At 40.3% G+C, this 18,951-nt stretch overlaps 3 protein-coding genes across 3 annotated transcripts; 1 reads left to right on the top strand and 2 right to left on the bottom strand.

Moving 5' to 3' along the window:
• The first annotated feature begins 349 nt into the window (after nt 1-349).
• LOC108604390 (putative hydroxypyruvate isomerase) lies at nt 350-1,674 on the top strand. Its single transcript, XM_017993848.1, has 4 exons — nt 350-579; nt 922-1,036; nt 1,086-1,261; nt 1,319-1,674. Exons 1-4 carry the CDS (start codon nt 384-386, stop codon nt 1,624-1,626), a joined length of 795 nt encoding a protein of 264 aa, XP_017849337.1. The 5' UTR covers nt 350-383; the 3' UTR covers nt 1,627-1,674.
• A 51-nt stretch (nt 1,675-1,725) lies between these two features.
• Nucleotides 1,726-4,537, bottom strand: LOC108604389 (dolichyl-diphosphooligosaccharide--protein glycosyltransferase subunit STT3B). The gene is made up of 5 exons (XM_017993846.1): nt 3,040-4,537; nt 2,794-2,984; nt 2,258-2,728; nt 2,000-2,198; nt 1,726-1,942 (listed from the first exon to the last, which is right to left on the bottom strand). The coding sequence occupies exons 1-5, from the start codon at nt 4,429-4,431 to the stop codon at nt 1,871-1,873; spliced, it is 2,325 nt and encodes a 774-aa protein (XP_017849335.1). The 5' UTR covers nt 4,432-4,537; the 3' UTR covers nt 1,726-1,870.
• Nucleotides 4,538-10,632: 6,095 nt separating this feature from the next.
• On the bottom strand, nt 10,633-11,748 carry LOC117134676 (zinc finger protein 830). The gene is made up of 2 exons (XM_033293122.1): nt 11,646-11,748; nt 10,633-11,511 (listed from the first exon to the last, which is right to left on the bottom strand). The coding sequence occupies exons 1-2, from the start codon at nt 11,741-11,743 to the stop codon at nt 10,842-10,844; spliced, it is 768 nt and encodes a 255-aa protein (XP_033149013.1). The 5' UTR covers nt 11,744-11,748; the 3' UTR covers nt 10,633-10,841.
• Nucleotides 11,749-18,951: the final 7,203 nt, after the last annotated feature.

Below are 18,951 nucleotides of genomic sequence, written 5' to 3'. Positions count from 1 at the left end.
ATTTATATTTCAAGCATTCTTTCTCATATAAGCCATTTTCTTATTTCTTATTAACTTTTTTTTTAATAATTGCAAATAATTCCAAACTTAACATATATATTGTATCACACACACAAGATTACTATGATATTCATTTTATAGTGATTATTAGTTTCATAATACAAAATAATAGGTTTGTGCATATAGAGTTTAAATTCGCATTTTTTTAAATTTTGTTTACTTTTGTATTATTATCGGGAGGACTCACTTTTATACATAAGTACATACATATGTATGTTGTCTTTTTATAGATGTGATTATCAGCTAATATTATCTGAGAATAACAACTGATAATTTGCTTCTATCTTCTCTTTCAGTTCTAATTTGTAAGCAGTTCAGGAAATATGGCGTTAAAATTTTCTGCGAATTTAAATTTTCTTTTCACTGAGAATGTTAAATGTATATCTGAAAGAATTCGATTTGCACATAAGAGTGGATTTCAAGCTGTGGAAATTCCATATCCTGATGAAGAGCTTCTTGAAGTCGTTAAAGCTATTAAAGACACCAAAGTAATTGTGAGCTTAATAAACATTAAAATCGGTAGGTACATCTGTATGTACATACATATGTTCAGTTTGATTTGCTTGTAAAAATATATATATGTATGTATTATCTGTATGAATGTATGTACATATATAATGCTAGCTTAATCATAAGAAATCAAAATTTATGTAGGCATGTGTGTGTTTGCTTTGATTGTCTCTCAGTTAAACTGGTTGCTGAAATGGGGTATTTATTTCATCACGTACCTACATACATACATACATATGCATGTACGTACATACATTACATTTATTGTCGTTAGAAAGATTCAAATAAGAAAAGGAAAAATTATATTTTAAATATTTTTAGCAACTTATAGTTTCGGATGTATACTTTTAGATAAAACAAGAGATGATTTAAAATTTGGATCTGCAAGCATTATTGGCGAAGAAAAACTGTTCCAAAAACAATTGAATGAAACAATTTCATTTGCAAACGCAGTTGATTGCAAAAAGTAAGTAGAAATGATTTAATTTAACTAAAATATAAAATTTAATTTTCAGAATTCATTTAATGGCTGGAGTAACCGACACAAAAACGGAATTGGAAAATTTGCACATTTATACTTCGAATTTAAGAAAAGCATCTGATCTTTTAAGGACATATGACATTATGGGTGTTATTGAACCGATAAATAAATATGCTATACCAACGTATTTTATGAACTCATTCGAAAAGGGTAAGCATCTATACAATAATAAAGTGCATCGTTTCGTTTAAATATTTTTTTTTTCAGCTTCAAAAGTTTTAACAGAAATAAACTCTCCTAATTTGAAATTATTGGTTGACTTATACCATCTCCAGCACATATCTGGAAATGTTACCAAGACCTTGGAGGAAAAAAAAAATTTAATTGGCCATTTCCAAATTGCTCAGGCACCAAACCGAAACGAGCCAGATACACTAGGCGAGCTCAATTACTCCTATGTGTTCCAAAAGCTAGAAGATTTTGGTTATGACGATTGGATTGGATGTGAATACAAGCCAAAGACATCAACAATTGAAGGCTTGGATTGGATTTCGAAATTCAACTATAGCCTATAGGCTGTAGTATGAAATTGTTAATCCACATCAAATTAAAATTGGATTTATTATCTAAAGGATGTATACAATTTATTATATTCTTCAAATTTTCAATGAATATAATAGATACACACACAGCTTGTTAATTAGTGTATAGTCAATACATCTGGGAACTGACTGGCCTTTTATATTTAACTAAAATTCCTACGCTTTAACACAAGACATTTATTCTCCAATGTTTTATTGCAGTGAATGCATTAGTAATTTATTTCAGTGTCCTTTTTCCTTTAACAACAATTGGTCGATTTCGAATAAATCCCTTACGCCGTTTCAAGTTCTAAAAGAATCAGAGTAATAATCATTACAAATAAATTATATTTTAAAGAAAACTTACTTTTCGAGATATAAAGTTTGAAGGTGGAACAATCCTTTCTTTTGCTTTTAAAGACGGTCTATTGAATTCAAAAGGCTTCTTTACTCTGTAGATTCGAACCAGCCAGTGCTCAGTGGTGTACGCTTCTTCTAAATAAGTCAAATCAAAATCTTTATTTCCTATAACTGCATTTCTGGTCCTATCATAGCCTGATGGTCCTCTGAAATTAATGAAAAGACTTGTGAAAATTTCCGATTACACTTCAAGCGAGCTACATACCTGTAGTCTAATTTCAGTTCTCCAAATCGGTAATAGCTTAGCTTATACATAAGGCAGTTAAGTAAGGCTGGTGCGCCTTCGGCATCAACTCTGAATTCACCACGATCCGTAAAGAAGTCACTTTCTTTAATATCCTTTGGGTGTTCTCCTTCAGCGATCCTAACCATCCACAAAAACTTATTTATATCATCTCCGGAATAGCCAATTACGCCACCGAATATTACAAGAACATAGTCCACATCCAGGGACGTCATAATTTCATAAGACTTCTCTTCTGTTGATGACATGGCTTTACCAACTAATGCAATATGGCTATTATTCCAAGTATTATTGTCAACCAATGTTGTTCGATTTGCCATTCCAGCTATTTGATAGCCATAATCCCACCAAGACATAATGCGTGCATCATCGGCGGTGTTTTGCGAAAGCCAATAATAGGCTTCCCTGAAGTCATCCAGTATATTGCGTGATCTTTAATCAAATATTTAAGAAAAATTAACTAGAATCTTTTTTAATAATATAAGTGATTATTTTACCCATCCTGACTGTTGTGAAAAGCAAGTACAATTGAAGGACTCGAATACGCATTGCTAGTTACCCATGTACAATGCACAGCAAACATCATTAATATCATTAAAACTGCCAAGATGACAATACTTTTCAAATTGGAACTAATGCCTCCTTCATGGGTTGCATCATGTTTTGTGCGATGTTTTAATTTCCCGGCCTGTCAAAATGCAAAAGGTGAACATTATGATTTAGTTAGTTTGATGTTATATTACTTTGTCATAGAGACTCTTTTTCTCAAGGGATTCCTCGTGATCATCAGCATCTAAAGTTGAGTTTGTTGAGCCTTGAATGCGTTTAGATGAATCCTCTTGAAGAAAAACGTCCAACAGTCCAGAAAATGCAACACCAGCCAGCATACAAACGACTGGCGTGAGTGTCAACATCAAACGAACCATTACTCCGGCAAAGTAGACGGCACTTATAGCATATAGTACCACAAACACTCTCTCATCGTTCACTTGTTTAATGCAATACCACAGACCCACTGGGAATGCGCACACAAGGATGTGCAAGTCGAAGAAAAATGAGAACCAAGTTGTGGGCTGATGCTCCGAAACTGATGCAATAATTGGTATGTGTATCTTAGCATATCCAGTATCCCAGAGCGAGTAAAAGCGTCCACTCCATGGTGCTACCACACCCATAACGGTCAAAATAACGACGGCAATAAATACTATCACAGCTGCCAGCAGTCCGCCTACAAGAAACAACTTCTTAAATTCGTTCTTGGACAATACTGATTGCAAGTGACGCAGGGTTGCGACCGCTAGAAGCAGAACAAAGACGCCCATTGCTGCCATGTGCTCGCTTGTGCGTATTGGCTGGAATCCAACAAATGGTATTTGCATTGAGAAAAGCAGTCCCAGTATGTAGAACGTAGAGTAGCTGGTAAGTAGTCGTGGTGAGTAGCGTCCCATTAGGAGCAGGACGAATACATGCAACGGTATCAGATTTATTATAAATACATAGCCGCCCCAGGCAGAGACCATGTAAAAGTAGGAAAGAGCAGCAGCTGCTGACCAGAATACGGAGCCAGTTTTAACAGATCGCACCCACAAAAAGTAGGTAAACTGTAATGCGAAAATGGCGATTCCTTCATTATCGTACGATCCTGCTACTGAACGACTGATATAGCCGGGCACAATCGCTATAAAACTGGCAGCAAATAAGCCTGCGCCGGGTGACCAAAGTTCCTTGGTAAGCAGGTACGTTGAAATTGAGGTGAGTCCGCTAAAAACTGGAGCTAAGAACACACAAATGTCCCGTATATGCACTGGAATGTTGAGCATGTGCAACAGATAATGTATGCTGCCGGAAGTTATCATCAATCCTGGATATACGGTTCCCCCAACAATTCGCCCTAAAGGATACCATGCTCGCTCGTCAAACCAGTTGAGAAACTTGTGCCAGCCGTGTTCCACCATGTAGGCAGTTGCTCTGTAGTTAAACCATGGATCAAATTCGTGTATTATCGACTCGAATCGTATGACAGCAAACAAGCGAGATGAAAATCCTGCTATCCATGCAATTAGCAAAACCGAAAATGTAATAAGGCTGCTGTATCCAGCAACTTTACTATTTACAATTTTTGCGCTGCGGTTCATTTTTAATATAAGTTGCAGCTCCAGCTGCGTACTTAAATTAAATTATTATAACGCAGATAAATACTAGTAAGACACGTAGCCTAAAAAATATACCGGCGATAAGAACACACGTTTGCTTGCATCAGTTGTCGATAGTGATAATGAATGAAACACCGATATTTTCGTAACTAAAGTTCCCGATGATTTATTTATGTAGATGTTAAGGGGAAAGTCGATTTTATGCAGCACACCTTTCCAGAATGAACAGTTTTTTTTAGCATCGTTTTCGATTTCTTTTATCATTTTATTTTATAATTTGTATATATTTCATAGCTAATAGAAAATAATTGAACATTTAATAATTGGCAAGTCAAACAATATATGAAAATTTATTGGTAGATGTAATAAGTAATAAGTAGGTACCCCTTATTAATAGCTAATAGCTACCCAAATTCTCAGCTTACAAAAGCATTTATATCAAACAATGAACAAAATACCACAAGATTTTGCTCCAAGAAAAATAAACGAAAACGCTAAAAATGTACAACTTACAGCATTGAATTTTTGATATATATGTATATCGGAGAACTGCAAGGGTGGTACTTGTTAAGCAACATGGTTGCACTCACAACTCATGGCCAAAGGCGAACACGCATACCCCCAAGAAAAGGCAAGGATGCCTGGAAACATCGTAAGAAAGGGCAAAGGAAAATATGCGCGCAGTGTGCCGCGGACACAAAATGCGATCGCCTGGCTTAAGCCTAAGAGAGAAATAATCTCACTTGCTGTCTCGCTCTGACTGCACTGGCAGCGGCAACACGCGACAACAGGTAGCTAAACAGAAATACACATAAGCCACACAAAAAATTTACGTGTTTTTTCTTAATATTACATCCACACAAAAATTGTAGGCTGGTCATCAGTTACCCACGTGGTTGTGTGTGTGGATGTCAACATCAGTGAACGGCAATTTTTTTTTTTTTATTTAAACTTTGCTGTTTTTATTGAATCTTCTCTTAAAATTGAGACTAACAATAAGTATACAAATCTTATAACCTAAACATTATTTAACAGTTTCTCTAAACTGTTTTAGGATTGCACGTTCGATTCTATCGCTTTGGTAGGTCGTACGACGCAGACGGGAGCGGCTGCACAGCCCTTGTTTAGCCCGCGCGAGGGAATTAGGATGCGAAGAAAGCTGCTGTAGTATTTTACCTTGTGTTCAGCTATTACAACTTTGACTGGTTGAATAATTCGGTCTTTCTCTGTATGTTTTCGTTCGAACATACCACGGTGGCCCCGGTGATATTCTAAGGATCTGTGGCTGGACTCTCTGGACAATATCAATGTTGCTATTGCTAGCGTTCCCATAGTTGGGAGCCATAGGTCCAGTGGGTTAAGTAACCGGAATTGTAAAGCGAGGACCGTTATTATTCAAGGCCTTGAGAGAGGATAGAGCGTTGATAGGCCAGTAGAGCTATTGGCTTTAGTTTTTACGTTGCGGTTCTCTTGCTTCGATGTGCCTACGCCATGTGAGTCTTCTATCGAGGTTACTCCCAGATACGTCACTTCGTTTGCTTGGGGGAGTGCGGAATTGTTTAGTGTGAGCGGTGGACAATTTTGCCTGTTTAGGGTAAACACGTAACATGTTTGCTTTTTTGTTCGTTTACTTTTATTCGCCAGTCAGAGAGCCATTTCTCAACTTCGACCATATGAAGAGCCAGTTGCGCTGCTGCTTGAATAGGGCACCTCGAACGGCTGAGAATAGCTGTATCGTCAGCGAAGGTGGATGTTGTTAAGTCGTCTACTTGTTGAAATATCTGCTGTGTAAAGGAAATATAGTGTTGGTCCAAGTTGGTCCAAGTACGCTGCCCAGCTCTGATCACATAGTCGTCAGCATAGCAAGAATTGCAATCTCGAACTTGCAATTTCCTATATAGTAGAATACGACTCTAATACATTTGTGTGTATTAATTGGGAAAGCGTTGTTCTGATTATGCGTTAGTCTTCAGCCAGACTTTGTCGAATGCTTGGGATGCATCTAAGAATATTGCAGTGTAATCTCCGTTTTCGAATGCGCTTCTTATTTTAGAATGTTATGCGATTAACCTGCTCGATAGTGCGTTTTTTCAACGAAACCAAATTGATGTGATGGAATTTTGTTATGGATTCTTAGATATGGATTTATCCGAGTCAGCAAGCATTTTTTAAAGAGTTTTGACAGGCATGATAGTAGGCTTATGGGTCTGTATGACGATGGATTTGTGTGATCTTTGCCTGACTTTGGTATCATTATTATTATTGACTTTTCCATCTCTCTGGGAAGTAACCAAGCTTGGTGATGGCATTGAAGAGTTGCGCGAGGGTGCAAACTGCACAATATGGGAGCTCAATAATCATTTTTGGCGTTATTTAGTCGAAGCCTGGTGATTTTTTCGGGTTCAACTGGTTTTTGATGATGTGTGGATTTCGTTTGGGCGAAATTCAATTGGCTCTTGTTGAAGCTGAGAGTCACTTGAATAATGTTGGTATTGTGAATGAATTTGTGGCAGGATTTGGCTGAAACCCATTTTCACATTTCCTGCAAATGTTTTGGCTCTGTCTTCATCACTGCGGCAAGCGCCTAGTTGTTTCTTATAGGCATCACAGTTCTTTGTGGGCATAGAGTTGGATGAGCTTTCCACAGTGAGTTTTTCGTAGAAGAGGATGATAGGGCTGGATGTAGCGATGTTGATATTTGCCTTTGTTGTTAACGCTTGGTAAGCTTGCGGGTGGGCGTCTTAAGCCTTTGACATGGGGGGCATGTGGCGAACTGTGCAGACTGCCATTCCTCGTCCTAAGGCGTCGCTTTTTAGACGAGTTGCTCGATTTGCTGATTTGTTCTTTTGAGTGTAAGGCACTTGTGCGTTTTGGGGAGTTGCAATGGCGGGCTGCGGTGACCAAATTGGACTCTAGTGTTTTGATAAGGCTGTCGATATCATCGTGTGCGTTGAGGATTTAGCGTAATGTGTGGGCTTATATATTTCCTATAGCAGATCCATTTGGTTTTGTGTGAAGTCAATCTTAGCGGTGATCATCAGTTACTGGATCTGAGTAAATAATTAGGACGGTGATGGTCAGATGAGAGATCTGAGAGACCTTCGGCGCTGATCAAATTTCGAGGTATATTTTGGTAAATTGCGAAGTCTAGTTAAGTCGGCAGTTTTATTTGGTTCTTTGCAGCCCATTGTATTCGGTGGTACCACTTCATTTATGTTAGGATGCATGAAGTTGTTAGTATGTTGGTCACCGGGGGAAACGTGGTCGGAGTTTGTTGCTGCTTTTTATTAATTGCATTATAGAGAATGCTTTCCTTTTGAGTCACAAGGCGAGATCCCCAGTGTGTGTGCTTTGGCATTTAGTTCCTGCTGCTATGAAATTGGTATCCTAAGTGAGATCGAAGAAACTGCATGAACTCTCCTCACTTAATGGTGAACGAGAGGGGCAATATACTTGTCGGCTAGGTAAGTTGTTTACACTATCGCAGTTATTCTTATTGTTGTGGCTTGTAAATAATTTTTCTCTGCGAGCTCCTTTGTTTAAACGTGATGCTTGATACGGTTTTCTGATCAGGATACCATCCCACGTGTGCACTTGCCATCGGGTGGTTTGTTGCATAGAATGGTGTAGCCTCTTAATAAGTTATATTTGTTGTCAGATGTTGGTTTCTGACAATAGCCATGACGCAATGTGTTTTGTCCGAGCAGGAATTGAAGATACTCAAGTTTATGCTGTGAAACGCCATTAGCATTCCACGGGATATACCGTAAGAGAGCATTGATTATTGGAACTTGTGATACTAACATTTTGTATCAAGAGATCTGATTACGGCATTAAATTTGCATAGTTGTCGCATGAAGGACATGAACCTCCATAATGCTTTGTTGGCAGGCTAGGACGTGACTCAAGGTTATTTTGTTTGGTGTTCCACAGGCTGGTAATGGTTTGCCATATTTATCTTAGAGTTAGGTGCTTTTGGGTGCAATGTATTTGGCGTGGTGGGCTCCAATCCTGATTTTAAAGCGCCTGCAAATGTCACATTTTTTCTTATTGAGGATCCGGAGTCAAGCGACGATCTGGTTGCCGACGAGAAGAAGACGTCTGGGTGTAATTTAGATGGTGTAAGCCGTACAATTTGCGGAGCGCGGCGTGGTGACTCGCTGGTGGATTCGACTTTTTAACTCCTTATATATTGGGCAACCTCTGTAGTTACTGTGTGATTACCCACCGCGTTGCTGCAGCTTTGGTACAAGAGTCGTCCTTTGCCTTGCTAGGGGCAGTGTGCGGAGTCGTGAAGCTGTCCACAAACTACGCACCCGCGGAGTGTGCAGTATGACCGTGTGTGGGCATATTCTTGACAATTCATACTTTGTACAGGGCCGTTGCGCGTTTATGTGGTTCTTCTACAGTGATTCTGCGATGCAGTAGAAACTGAAGGTTGTATATAGGGTGCACTTCGTTTTTTTTAAGAGTATTTGTCTGGCTCCAGCTCAACCTTGAAGAGGGTTGGGGCTTCTATCACTTGTTTTAAGATGAAGACTGTTTTAGCGTTAAAGCCTTTATCGTGTAGAGCTTGAGTTATGTCTGCAGGTGTTACATCTGATTCTATGCCCTTTAAGACCACTTGTAAGCCCTTATTGCTTTTTAATTGATACGTGTAAAAATTCTTTTTAGTGTCGCTTAGATGCTTGGATAATATTCTAAAGCTGTCTTCTGACTTCGTTTGAACTTTTGTTTCACGAATATTACCCCGTACAAGGGATATTTTTGCTATAATTTTGCTCACAAGGGCATTGGAACTTTTCCTCCGTATATATATCGGAGGTAGCTTTGGCTTCTTTTTAACGCCTTCTTCGGGTGGCAGATCAGCTGAGTTGTCTGCTAGAATTTGAAATCTATTGGTGGTGTTAAGTTTTTCGCTTGAAGCTGCTTTCATTTGGCGGCGGTCATTTTCGGCCTTGGCATTAGGGGGCTTAGCTTCCGGTTAATTTGAATGTAGCGATCATTCCAGTCTGCACGAGCGGGCCATCGCTTGCGTTGTTGGTCAAGGAGTTGGTTTTTGGTTTTTGTTTTGATTTTTGATTCATACGGGGCTTTTCTTGCCGCCGATAACACATAGGAGCGAGTGGTGCCAACGATGGGCTTGAGCGGGCGGCCGATACCCCGTTGCGGTCGTTGTTGTAGCTGATTTTGCGGTAGTCAGAGAGACTGCTGTGCTAGTCACCATAGGTGAGAGCATGTCGCTCGACCCATTGCATGCCAGCTTTTGCTTGTTCGATGTTTCCTCAATGCACTCGGTGCTCTGAGACGGTAGAGCTGGAGAGCAAGAACGAGCTCGATCACTTGTTAAGTGCAAGTGGTCGAATTTTAGGTCAGGGGTAATTGACCGTTCGAAAAGTACTGCATCAGCAGTATTTTGAGTTGGCTCGGCCACGAAAAAAGCCGGCGTTCATGTTGCTCGCGCTCTCTTTGCTTACGAATGTCGTTATGATTCATCTTTTTGGCACTTTTTAATCACTATGGTAGCACACACAATAAACAAGTGCGAGGCCATACGCGCACAATGACAACACGGGAAAATATACGCACACAGACACTACAAAAAATTGTGTGTGCAGCGCACAAAGCACCCATAGAGATCCGTGAAAAGGTCCGTTGTGTTTTTAGCCACAACGAAGCGAACGAAAAGGAACTGTGCGCGATGTCGATCGTCTGGGATATAAGCATAAGCGAGAAACAATATCGCTTGCTGTCTCGCTCTGTCTGCATTGGCAGCGACGCCGACGCGATAACAGGTAGCGAAACAGAAGCACGCAGAAAACAACCACAAAAATAATTTTGGACCTTTTTCTTGTGATTTGCTTCGGGAAAGAGTTGCCTGCGCACAAAATGCTGATCAGATCATTTTTTTCTACGCAAAAGTAATTGCATTGTGGTCTCATCCACAATTTCGCTTGTGTGTGGCAGTACTACCATGGTGTACGCGTTGTGTTTTTAGGGGTGTGTGCACTCTTGTGGTCAACATGTTAGTCACAGTGCTCTTGCCGATCTCTGATATAAATTCAAAAAGCTTTGTTGAATTAAGAAATGTATTTCTTTTGGGTAATTTTTAGCATGCTCATTAATTATCGACTAGATGTTTTATTTTGAAAATATCGACATTGACTCTTTTTACTAAACTTACAACACTAATATAACAATATGCCAAGCAATTTGAATTACGCAGATTTACATTTGATATAAATCAATTACCATAAGCTCTGTCAACTGTTTAAAAGAATAAACTGGCCTTTGTATGAAAACATGCACTTTAATTGCTACAATATAAGCGTACAGCTAAGTTTTTCTTACAAAGACTTTATTATTATTTAGTTTAGATTTAACAATGATTTCTAGGAAATTTTTGGTTTTTTTTTAATATTTTTTATTCTCCAATCCAGTAAATTATCTGTAAAACTATCATCGCTGGAACTTGATTCGAAATCAGGATTATACGTTTTTGGTCTGCGTTTCTTTGATGACATAGTATTCTTCTTATCATTTATTTTGATGAATCTCTTCCAATTCTCAAGTTGTTCATCAATTTCTTTCAAGTGCCTCTTTATGTTAGTACTATCCTGTTCTTCGGTTTCTATTATATTCGAAATGGCATCAACTTCTTTGATTTCACGCTGAAATTTTTGCCATTCCATATTGGCCTCTCGATCATTTTCATAAACATTGGTAGATTTGTCAACGTCGAAGAACTTATCAGGGAGTGCATTAGGTACGGTGTTAGTTTGGTCCGCATTTTCCTTCACTTTAATAGCATCTTGAAGGCCTATAAGATTCGATACTTCCGGCGCTCTATCAATTGATGACTTTATCGTTGAATTTGCTGAATTTGATACTTTCAATTTTGTGGTTTGCTTGTTGGGTTTGTTTATACCAATTTCACTTCGTTGATTTTTAGCTAATTCCACGGAGAGTTTATGTTGCTTTGAATTCAGGTGTACTTTCCACACATTGACCTTTATGGGTATTCTACATAAAACGCATGATAAGTTACCTGCAGAATCAAATGTATAAAAGAGGTTAAGAAGAACCAAATGGATTTAATTGTCTGTTTGTAGTATACATATACATATGTCAGATAATTGTAATTATTATAGCTATGGCTAATATGTGTAAACACATGTGTAATTTCGAAAGGATATTTTGCAATGGGCGAATTAAGTTTTGTATAATCCTGCTTCAGTTCTGGATTTTTACGAATCTTGGAATTTGTTTTAAGAAAATCTTTATTTCTATTCATGTTTGTGACTTTTATAAAATAAAAATAAATCGATATTAATGTAAACACATATATCGAAATAATAAGCCTGTAGCACACCATGTAGTTTGTATTTCCAATCAGAGAACGGCATGAGTGTACCCACCCCTAAAATTACCATGTTACTTATATGGTACTACGCACACAAGCAGCCGAATTTGCGGCTGTTGTTGCCCGACAATTTTTCATAAGCCTTTATGAAAATGAATGTGAGGAAACGGAAAAAATGGTCATAAAATTTATTGTTTGCCTAATGTGCGCGTCTCTTTCGCTACCTGCTGTTGAGTCGGCGCGGCTGCCAGCGCAGACAGAGCGAGACAGTAAGCGAGATATTTTCTCGCCACCCCTGCCGTTCTCTGTTTTTAATACAATGCTTTGATCTTTTAAAGCAAATGAAAGTCGAAGCAGAAATTTACATTATGTATAAGATATTAGGATGTACTATTTATTCCTCCTGTATTTTATGTTTGCTTTTAGATTAAACGCTTCTTTGGTAATCAGCTACAGTAAATTATCTCCTTAAGAAAATGTTACTTTATATTATTTTTTTTCAGCTATTTATCTACGGAATATTTGAATATTTTTATATCAAATAATTGTGATTTGCTATTTACACCAGAGAGCGGTTAGAGTGGCATTTTTCAAGCACAATAGTAGCGCCCTAGAAAAGCAAGCGCGAGTTCTTACGCGGACACAAGGCAGACACTAAACACATAAGAAAAGGTCTAGTGGGCTTCAGCCACATAAAAGACATAAGCAAAGGAACATGCATGAATGCGATCGGTTGGAAGCATAAGCGAGAAATAATATCGATTGCTGTATCGCTCTGTCTGCACTGACAGCGATGCCGATACGACAGCAGGTAGCGAAATACAAAACAAAATTGTATGACCTTTCTTGAGTTCATTGCTGTGTTTAAGAAAAATTGCTAAGTCACACACAAGCAATTGTCGTGTGGTATCACCCACAATTTCTTTTGTGTGTGGTAGTGCCACAATGGTAGTTCACATTGTGTTTTTAAGGGTGTATATACTCTTGCCGATCTTTGATACACATGCAAAAGAGCAAAAACTGAAAAGGCTGATACCATAACAGGGCTGACATGCAATCTAATTGCTTTTGGCAAGAACAAAATTAAATTTTTTGCATATAAATTCGCTTCAATCGATAGAGCGAGAGGGCACTTAGTTTATTGCATTCTGTGCTTTAATTATCGTTTTTAATTTAATACCTTAAATAATATAATACATATAATTGAAATATATTGAGAGCTAACTTCAATGTTATTATTAATTTTTTTTAAAATTTTGTTCAACTCTTCTCCAACCACTACTTCAGTAAAAAAAAATTTTTCGTACATAATTATATACATTTTTGAACTATCCTTTTGCAGTTAAGCAGATGGACCTTTGTTTTTTTTTAACAGAAAGTACCTTACATTAATAAGTAAAAGAGACCAATGTATTTGGCTTCTCGCAATGCTCTCACTCTGCCATTTTTTCGCGTTGCTCATTGCTTTTCTTCTATTCTCGCGCGCACTCTGTCATCAATCGAAGAAAAGAATCCGCTCTTTGAAATCAAATCTCTTTAATTTCACTGTGATTTACCGTTGTTAAGATTTCACAATCTACTTGAACTAAAATCTATCGATTTTTCTTTAAAAAATATATCATATATACATATATATATATAAAACTCTGGCTGGAGAAAGCCCTCCAACTGAACCATCCCCCAGGGTGCCGGCTGGGCAACTTGCGCGATGCACCCGGGCACTGCGGTGTCTAGGTTTAGCGATATCGTACGCTGATCGCCCTCGGGTACTTTGGAGGCACTGTAACTAGTCCATGGTTGGGGGTGCCTGGCGGTAGGCCTAAAACGTTATGGGTGATTCCCGGAAACCAAATAATCACAAAGGAAAAGCGTAAAGTTGAAGTAAGGGCTGGGATGTCAGCCCAAATATCGGTGTAAGCAGTGGCTGCTACCACCGGCCGGCACGGGGGGAAATCCCCTCTGTGTGTCGCCGGCGGCCACACATCTAGTATGGCGGGAGCAGGTCATGTTAGTTGCAAAGCTACTGCCAACAAACTGGAACGCAGTACCGCTGTCGATACAGACGTGGGCTGCAACGACCAATCAGGTACTGGCACCGCTAAAAAGGACAGGCCTGTGAGGTCAAAAGAGGCCAATAAGGCCAAGTCTAAATACAGGGCGGCTATCAAGATTAGGGACCGACTCAAGTAAAGAGGCTACCTCACCCCTAAGAAGAGGAACCATCTGGCCTAGGCTGAATCCAAAATCAAATAAAGTGGCAGTTACTTTACAGAGAAGCCGTGGCAACTAGCCGCGACTAATGGCAAACGCCAGCGTCCAACGGAATCGGAGAAGATGGGTGCGCCGTCAGGCAAATACAAAAAAATCCCGGTTCACAAGAAACGCTCCAGGAATGCAACTGCCAGTGAGATTGCTAAACGGCAATTAGTCGTGATCCTCATCGACAAAAGCGACCCGTAGAGAAAGATGTCGGCAACAGACCGAGGCGAGTCTTCTGGACGCTCTGTTGGCTACCGTGGAGCAAGCAAGTGCTGCGCCTACATCCTTTGATGGGGCGTGGTGGTCCGGTGGTGTAAAAATACTAAGCTGCAAAGATGACCACACCCTAAAGTGGGTCACAGAGGCAGTGAAGAAGATGCGGACCTCATGGGAGGGTACCAAGATGGAGGTAGTGGATAGAACACAGATTCCGTCCGTACCAAAGGCGAAGGTACTCTTCCCTAGGGCCATGTCGACGGTGACGATGAAGTTCCTAAAATGGCAAAATCCTGACGTGCTCACTGAAGATTGGAAAATCCTACATGCCGCCAAACCACAGAGCGAGGGGTAGTCCGTAATTATTCAAATCGGAAAGGAGGCGGAGGATTTGCTGTACAAAAGATTTAGGAAGATGGCGTGGGGCGTAGGCAGCGTATACCTGCGCCTCAAGAAGGGCACCCGGACGATTGCAATACAAATACGCTCAAAAAAGAAGAGGTGGAACGAGATTTCGGATTAACGGTCCAGGCCATCGACAATCTCGATATGCAAGATGACGACGAAGAAGGTGATGCTGACAATACAGTTATAGAGGTCGCATAGGAGCTGGAATTACCCGATAATGCTGAAGGTAATCCAGCTCAACCTTCATAAGAGCAAGCTGGCGTCGGCGGAGCTCCTTTTAACCCTAGAGGAAGGGCCCGCCGATGTAGCCTTCGTCCAGGAGCCTTGGATAGCGTCGGGCAACAAGGTTTCTGGCCTTAAATTCAGCAACTGCTCGACACCGGTAAGCAGAATTAGAGCGTCCATTCTGGTAAGGAAAGGCATCTATGCTTATCTAATGTCTAATTACAGTACTGTACTCAGCCTCGTCCAACGTCCTAGACATTACGATTAGTTCAGGAAGAGATGAGTCCTACAAAGACACTCCTTTTCAGACCATAAATATATACAATTTAACGCTCAGTATAACGGCTACAGGTCAAAGACAGTGTACAGAAACCCCTGGGAATACCGACTGGGTAAAATACAAAGAAAAGGTTAAGAAAAGTCTAGCGAGCTATCCAAAAATTGCCTCATTAGGTGACCTAGAGAAAGTGGTGGAGAATCTAGGGAACAACATTCTGAAGGCATATAAGGTAACCTGCAGACCATCGGCACAAAGACGAGAGGGTAAGCCAACATGGTGGACACCAGCAGTAAAAGACTCCCGCAAGGAAGTCCACGATCTCTTCAATCTTTTTAAACAAGCGGATGAAGTGATAGTATGAAATGAATACAAGACGTGACTACGGCAGTTCAAAGCTGATGAAAAAAGCGACAAAAGAAACTGTTGAAAAACCTTCAGTGCGAATGTCTCAGAGAATGTCTCAGAGACACAAGGCTAAGAAACTTCTAAGCAGCCGGCAATTCAATGCCAACTGAAAACAGAGGATGACAGATGGACAGAGAGCAGCCAGGAGGCACTAAATGCCTTACTCACCGCACTCTTTCCAGGCTGCACAGATACACAACACAATATTGATACCCATATGGTGGCAACGAGAGGAACAATTCCCACAGACCTAACAGATCCCGTCAGAATCCAATGGGACATTGACTCATTCTCGAGTTATAAGTCCCCGGGACTGGATGGGATCAGTCCAGCCATGCTTAGGACGGTCAAAGAGAATGTCACACCATGGCTACAGGCTATATTCGACGCATGTTTGAGGTTGTACTAAGTGTCTGTCAGCTGGAGGACTGCCCGTGTTATATTTCTGCCTAAAGCGGGCAAATGTAATCATGGGCATCCAAAGGTTTTTAGGCCAATTAGTCTAACCTAATTCCGACTTAAAACGCTAGAAAAACTCCTGGAGATTCATATAAAGAACTCTGTCAAATTCAATATTAGTCCTAACTAGCATGCATACACCAAAAGCAAATTAGTGGAGACAGCGCTTCACTCGGTAGTAAGTACTATCGAGAAAGCACAAGAACACACGGATTATTCAATGGGTGCATTCCTAGACATATCAGGTGCATTCAGCAATGTATCGATGGAAGCACTTATAAGAGGCCTAGAAGCCAACTCTGAAGATTCAGTGGTGAACTCGTGGATCAAAAAGAGTTTCAGCTGAATGGGGTCCGGCGATCATGACCAAAGAAGCGCACAGGGGAACCCCGCAAGGGGGTGTCCTGTCGCTGCTATTATGGAACATGGTGGTGGAGTAACTTATAAAGAATTTTAACACGAAAGGCACCCAAGATAACTGGGTAGCACATGAGGCCTATCACCCCGACTGACATACTGGATCTACATCTCAGTAAGACCTATACTACTACTACAACGGCAGGCACTAGTCTGCAGGCGTCAGGCATTAGAAACCATCACAGGTGTCCTCTCCCTAGACATCCAAGCCCGCCTAACGTCAAGCAAGGCTGCGCAACACCTAGTGCAACGGGCAATGTAAAAATTCAGCTCTTTGGATATAGCTCAATCGGTAATGGGTTGGGATATGCAACAGACTACATAACTCCCCGAAATAATTTTAAAAGTGCCTCTACTATGCTGGGACCGGACGACTGGTGCCATAGGGCTAGACCCGAGTAAAACCAACGTATACAAAGACGGTTTTAAGATGGAATCGGGTGTCGGAGTGGAAGTCTACTGCGCACAGGCGGAGCTAAAACTCTCACACAAACTACCAGACTACTGCAGCATATTCCAGGCGGAGATCAGCCAGGAGCAGATGTGTGGTGGCTGCAGTGATTTGGCAGGCGTGAAATGTCCTGGCGTGCAAGGGTGCGATAGATTAATTTTGCACCTTTGTATTTATATAGTGGATGCCCTAGCAAAAGAAGGAACGAAACGCAACAATATTGAAGAATATATTCCACAGATCTATATACAGCGATATGGAGACAAAAGCAATAACCGAAGCAGAAGGGAAGTGGAAGAACATGACCGACTGCAAAACGGCAAGAACAATGAGCCACTCAACGAGTGAAAAACTACCCAAATTCATAATATAACTTCATAGGAAGGAGTGCAGACTTTTGGTAGGACTATTAACAGGACACTGCCTATCGACATCCCATGCGAAAAAACTGGGCTGTAGAAAATGCAAATGAACAGGGGGTTACGGAAACTCTTGAACACTTACTGTGAAAGTGCCCGGCAGCAGCAAGGCTAAATCCCGAATCGCTGCTGAGATTTGCCAAAAATAGTAACATACCACAAGTACTGACTGAAATCTAAAAGCTTTTCCATAGTAAAGAAATTCTGGCAACATTAAGGACCAATGTTGATCTATGTGAGGTCACCTTAGGTGACCTACCGACATAACCTAACCTAACCTATATAAAGCTCTTGTTCTCAGTGCTCTCAGTACCAAATAAGTTAGTTTTGCAATATTGATTTGGTCAATACAACAAAAAAGTTGTGCATCGATTTCAATCTTGACAAAACAAAATTTTGTACACAACCAAAACAGAGTTAACTTTGAAAAATTATTTTAGAATAAAATAAATTGTATTTACTTATTATTTTTTTACTATTTTTTTTTTTTTTTTTTTTTTTTTTTTTTTTAAATTTGTACATATTTATTAAACCAGTATACTACGATCTAAGTGAAAGCTTAACCTAATTATATATTACATAAAGAAAAAAAGGAAATCACTTGTGATTGTAAATTATTAAGAATTTTTAAATGCTAGCTTATCTATATATATCTATCTATCTAAGTTAATATCTAGGTGCCTAGGAAATAAATCTAGTAGGCAGATTCACTGGGTACTGCCTACGGAGTCTTCTTTTTCTAGGACGGTTTTCGACTGAGCCACTCTTATTTTGTTTAAGTTGGCTTTCGCAGCAATACCGTAAACTTGTAGCGCGTATTTCCAAATTGGGCTGAGTACAACTTTGTAAATCATTACTTTGTTACGAAGCGATAACTTCCCCGCAGTCAGTAGCCACGACATCTTCCCTGCTTTGGCCATGACCGCTTTCTGTATTATGGTGGTATGACGTCTGAAGGTTAGCCTCCTGTCCAGTATCATTCCCAGGTACTTGTGATGCGTCTTGTGGTCTAAAATTGATCCTTGCAGGCTGATGTTCCCGCAATCCATCGGCCTTGTGGCGAACGTGACGTTTGCACACTTGCTGCTGTTTATGCCAATGTTCCATTTTTGTGCCCACAATTCGAAACATTGGACATATTGTTGAAGGGCTTCTGTGCTTTCCACAATGCTAGTACTTCTAGTCAGCACTGCCGTGTCGTCAGCATATGTCGCTATCAGCACGTCGACCTCATCCAAACCCGTTGCGGCAATTTCGGTGGGCATGTCTGACGTGAATAGCGTATATAAAGTGGGGCCCAATACGCTCCCTTGCGGGACACCTGCGCTGATTGCGCGCTCGGAGGATTGCACTCCGTCTACAACCACACTGAAGGACCTGTCTAGAAGAAAGCTGCTTACTAGCTGGAACAGCTGTGGGGTAAGCATTGTTCGAAGCTTAAAGAGCAAACCATCATGCCAGACAAGGCTTGCCTTATGTCCATGAATACCGCCACGGCATACATTTTGTTCTCCATTGCTTCCTGTGCAAAGTTAACTACACGGTGAAGTTGTTCTGGCGTTCCATGACTTTTCCTGAAGCCGAACTGCCACTTTGGAAT

Source organism: Drosophila busckii, chromosome 2R (genome assembly GCF_011750605.1).
Source record: "Drosophila busckii strain San Diego stock center, stock number 13000-0081.31 chromosome 2R, ASM1175060v1, whole genome shotgun sequence".
Taxonomy (NCBI): domain Eukaryota; kingdom Metazoa; phylum Arthropoda; class Insecta; order Diptera; family Drosophilidae; genus Drosophila; species Drosophila busckii.
This window is presented reverse-complemented; position numbering and strand designations above follow the sequence as displayed.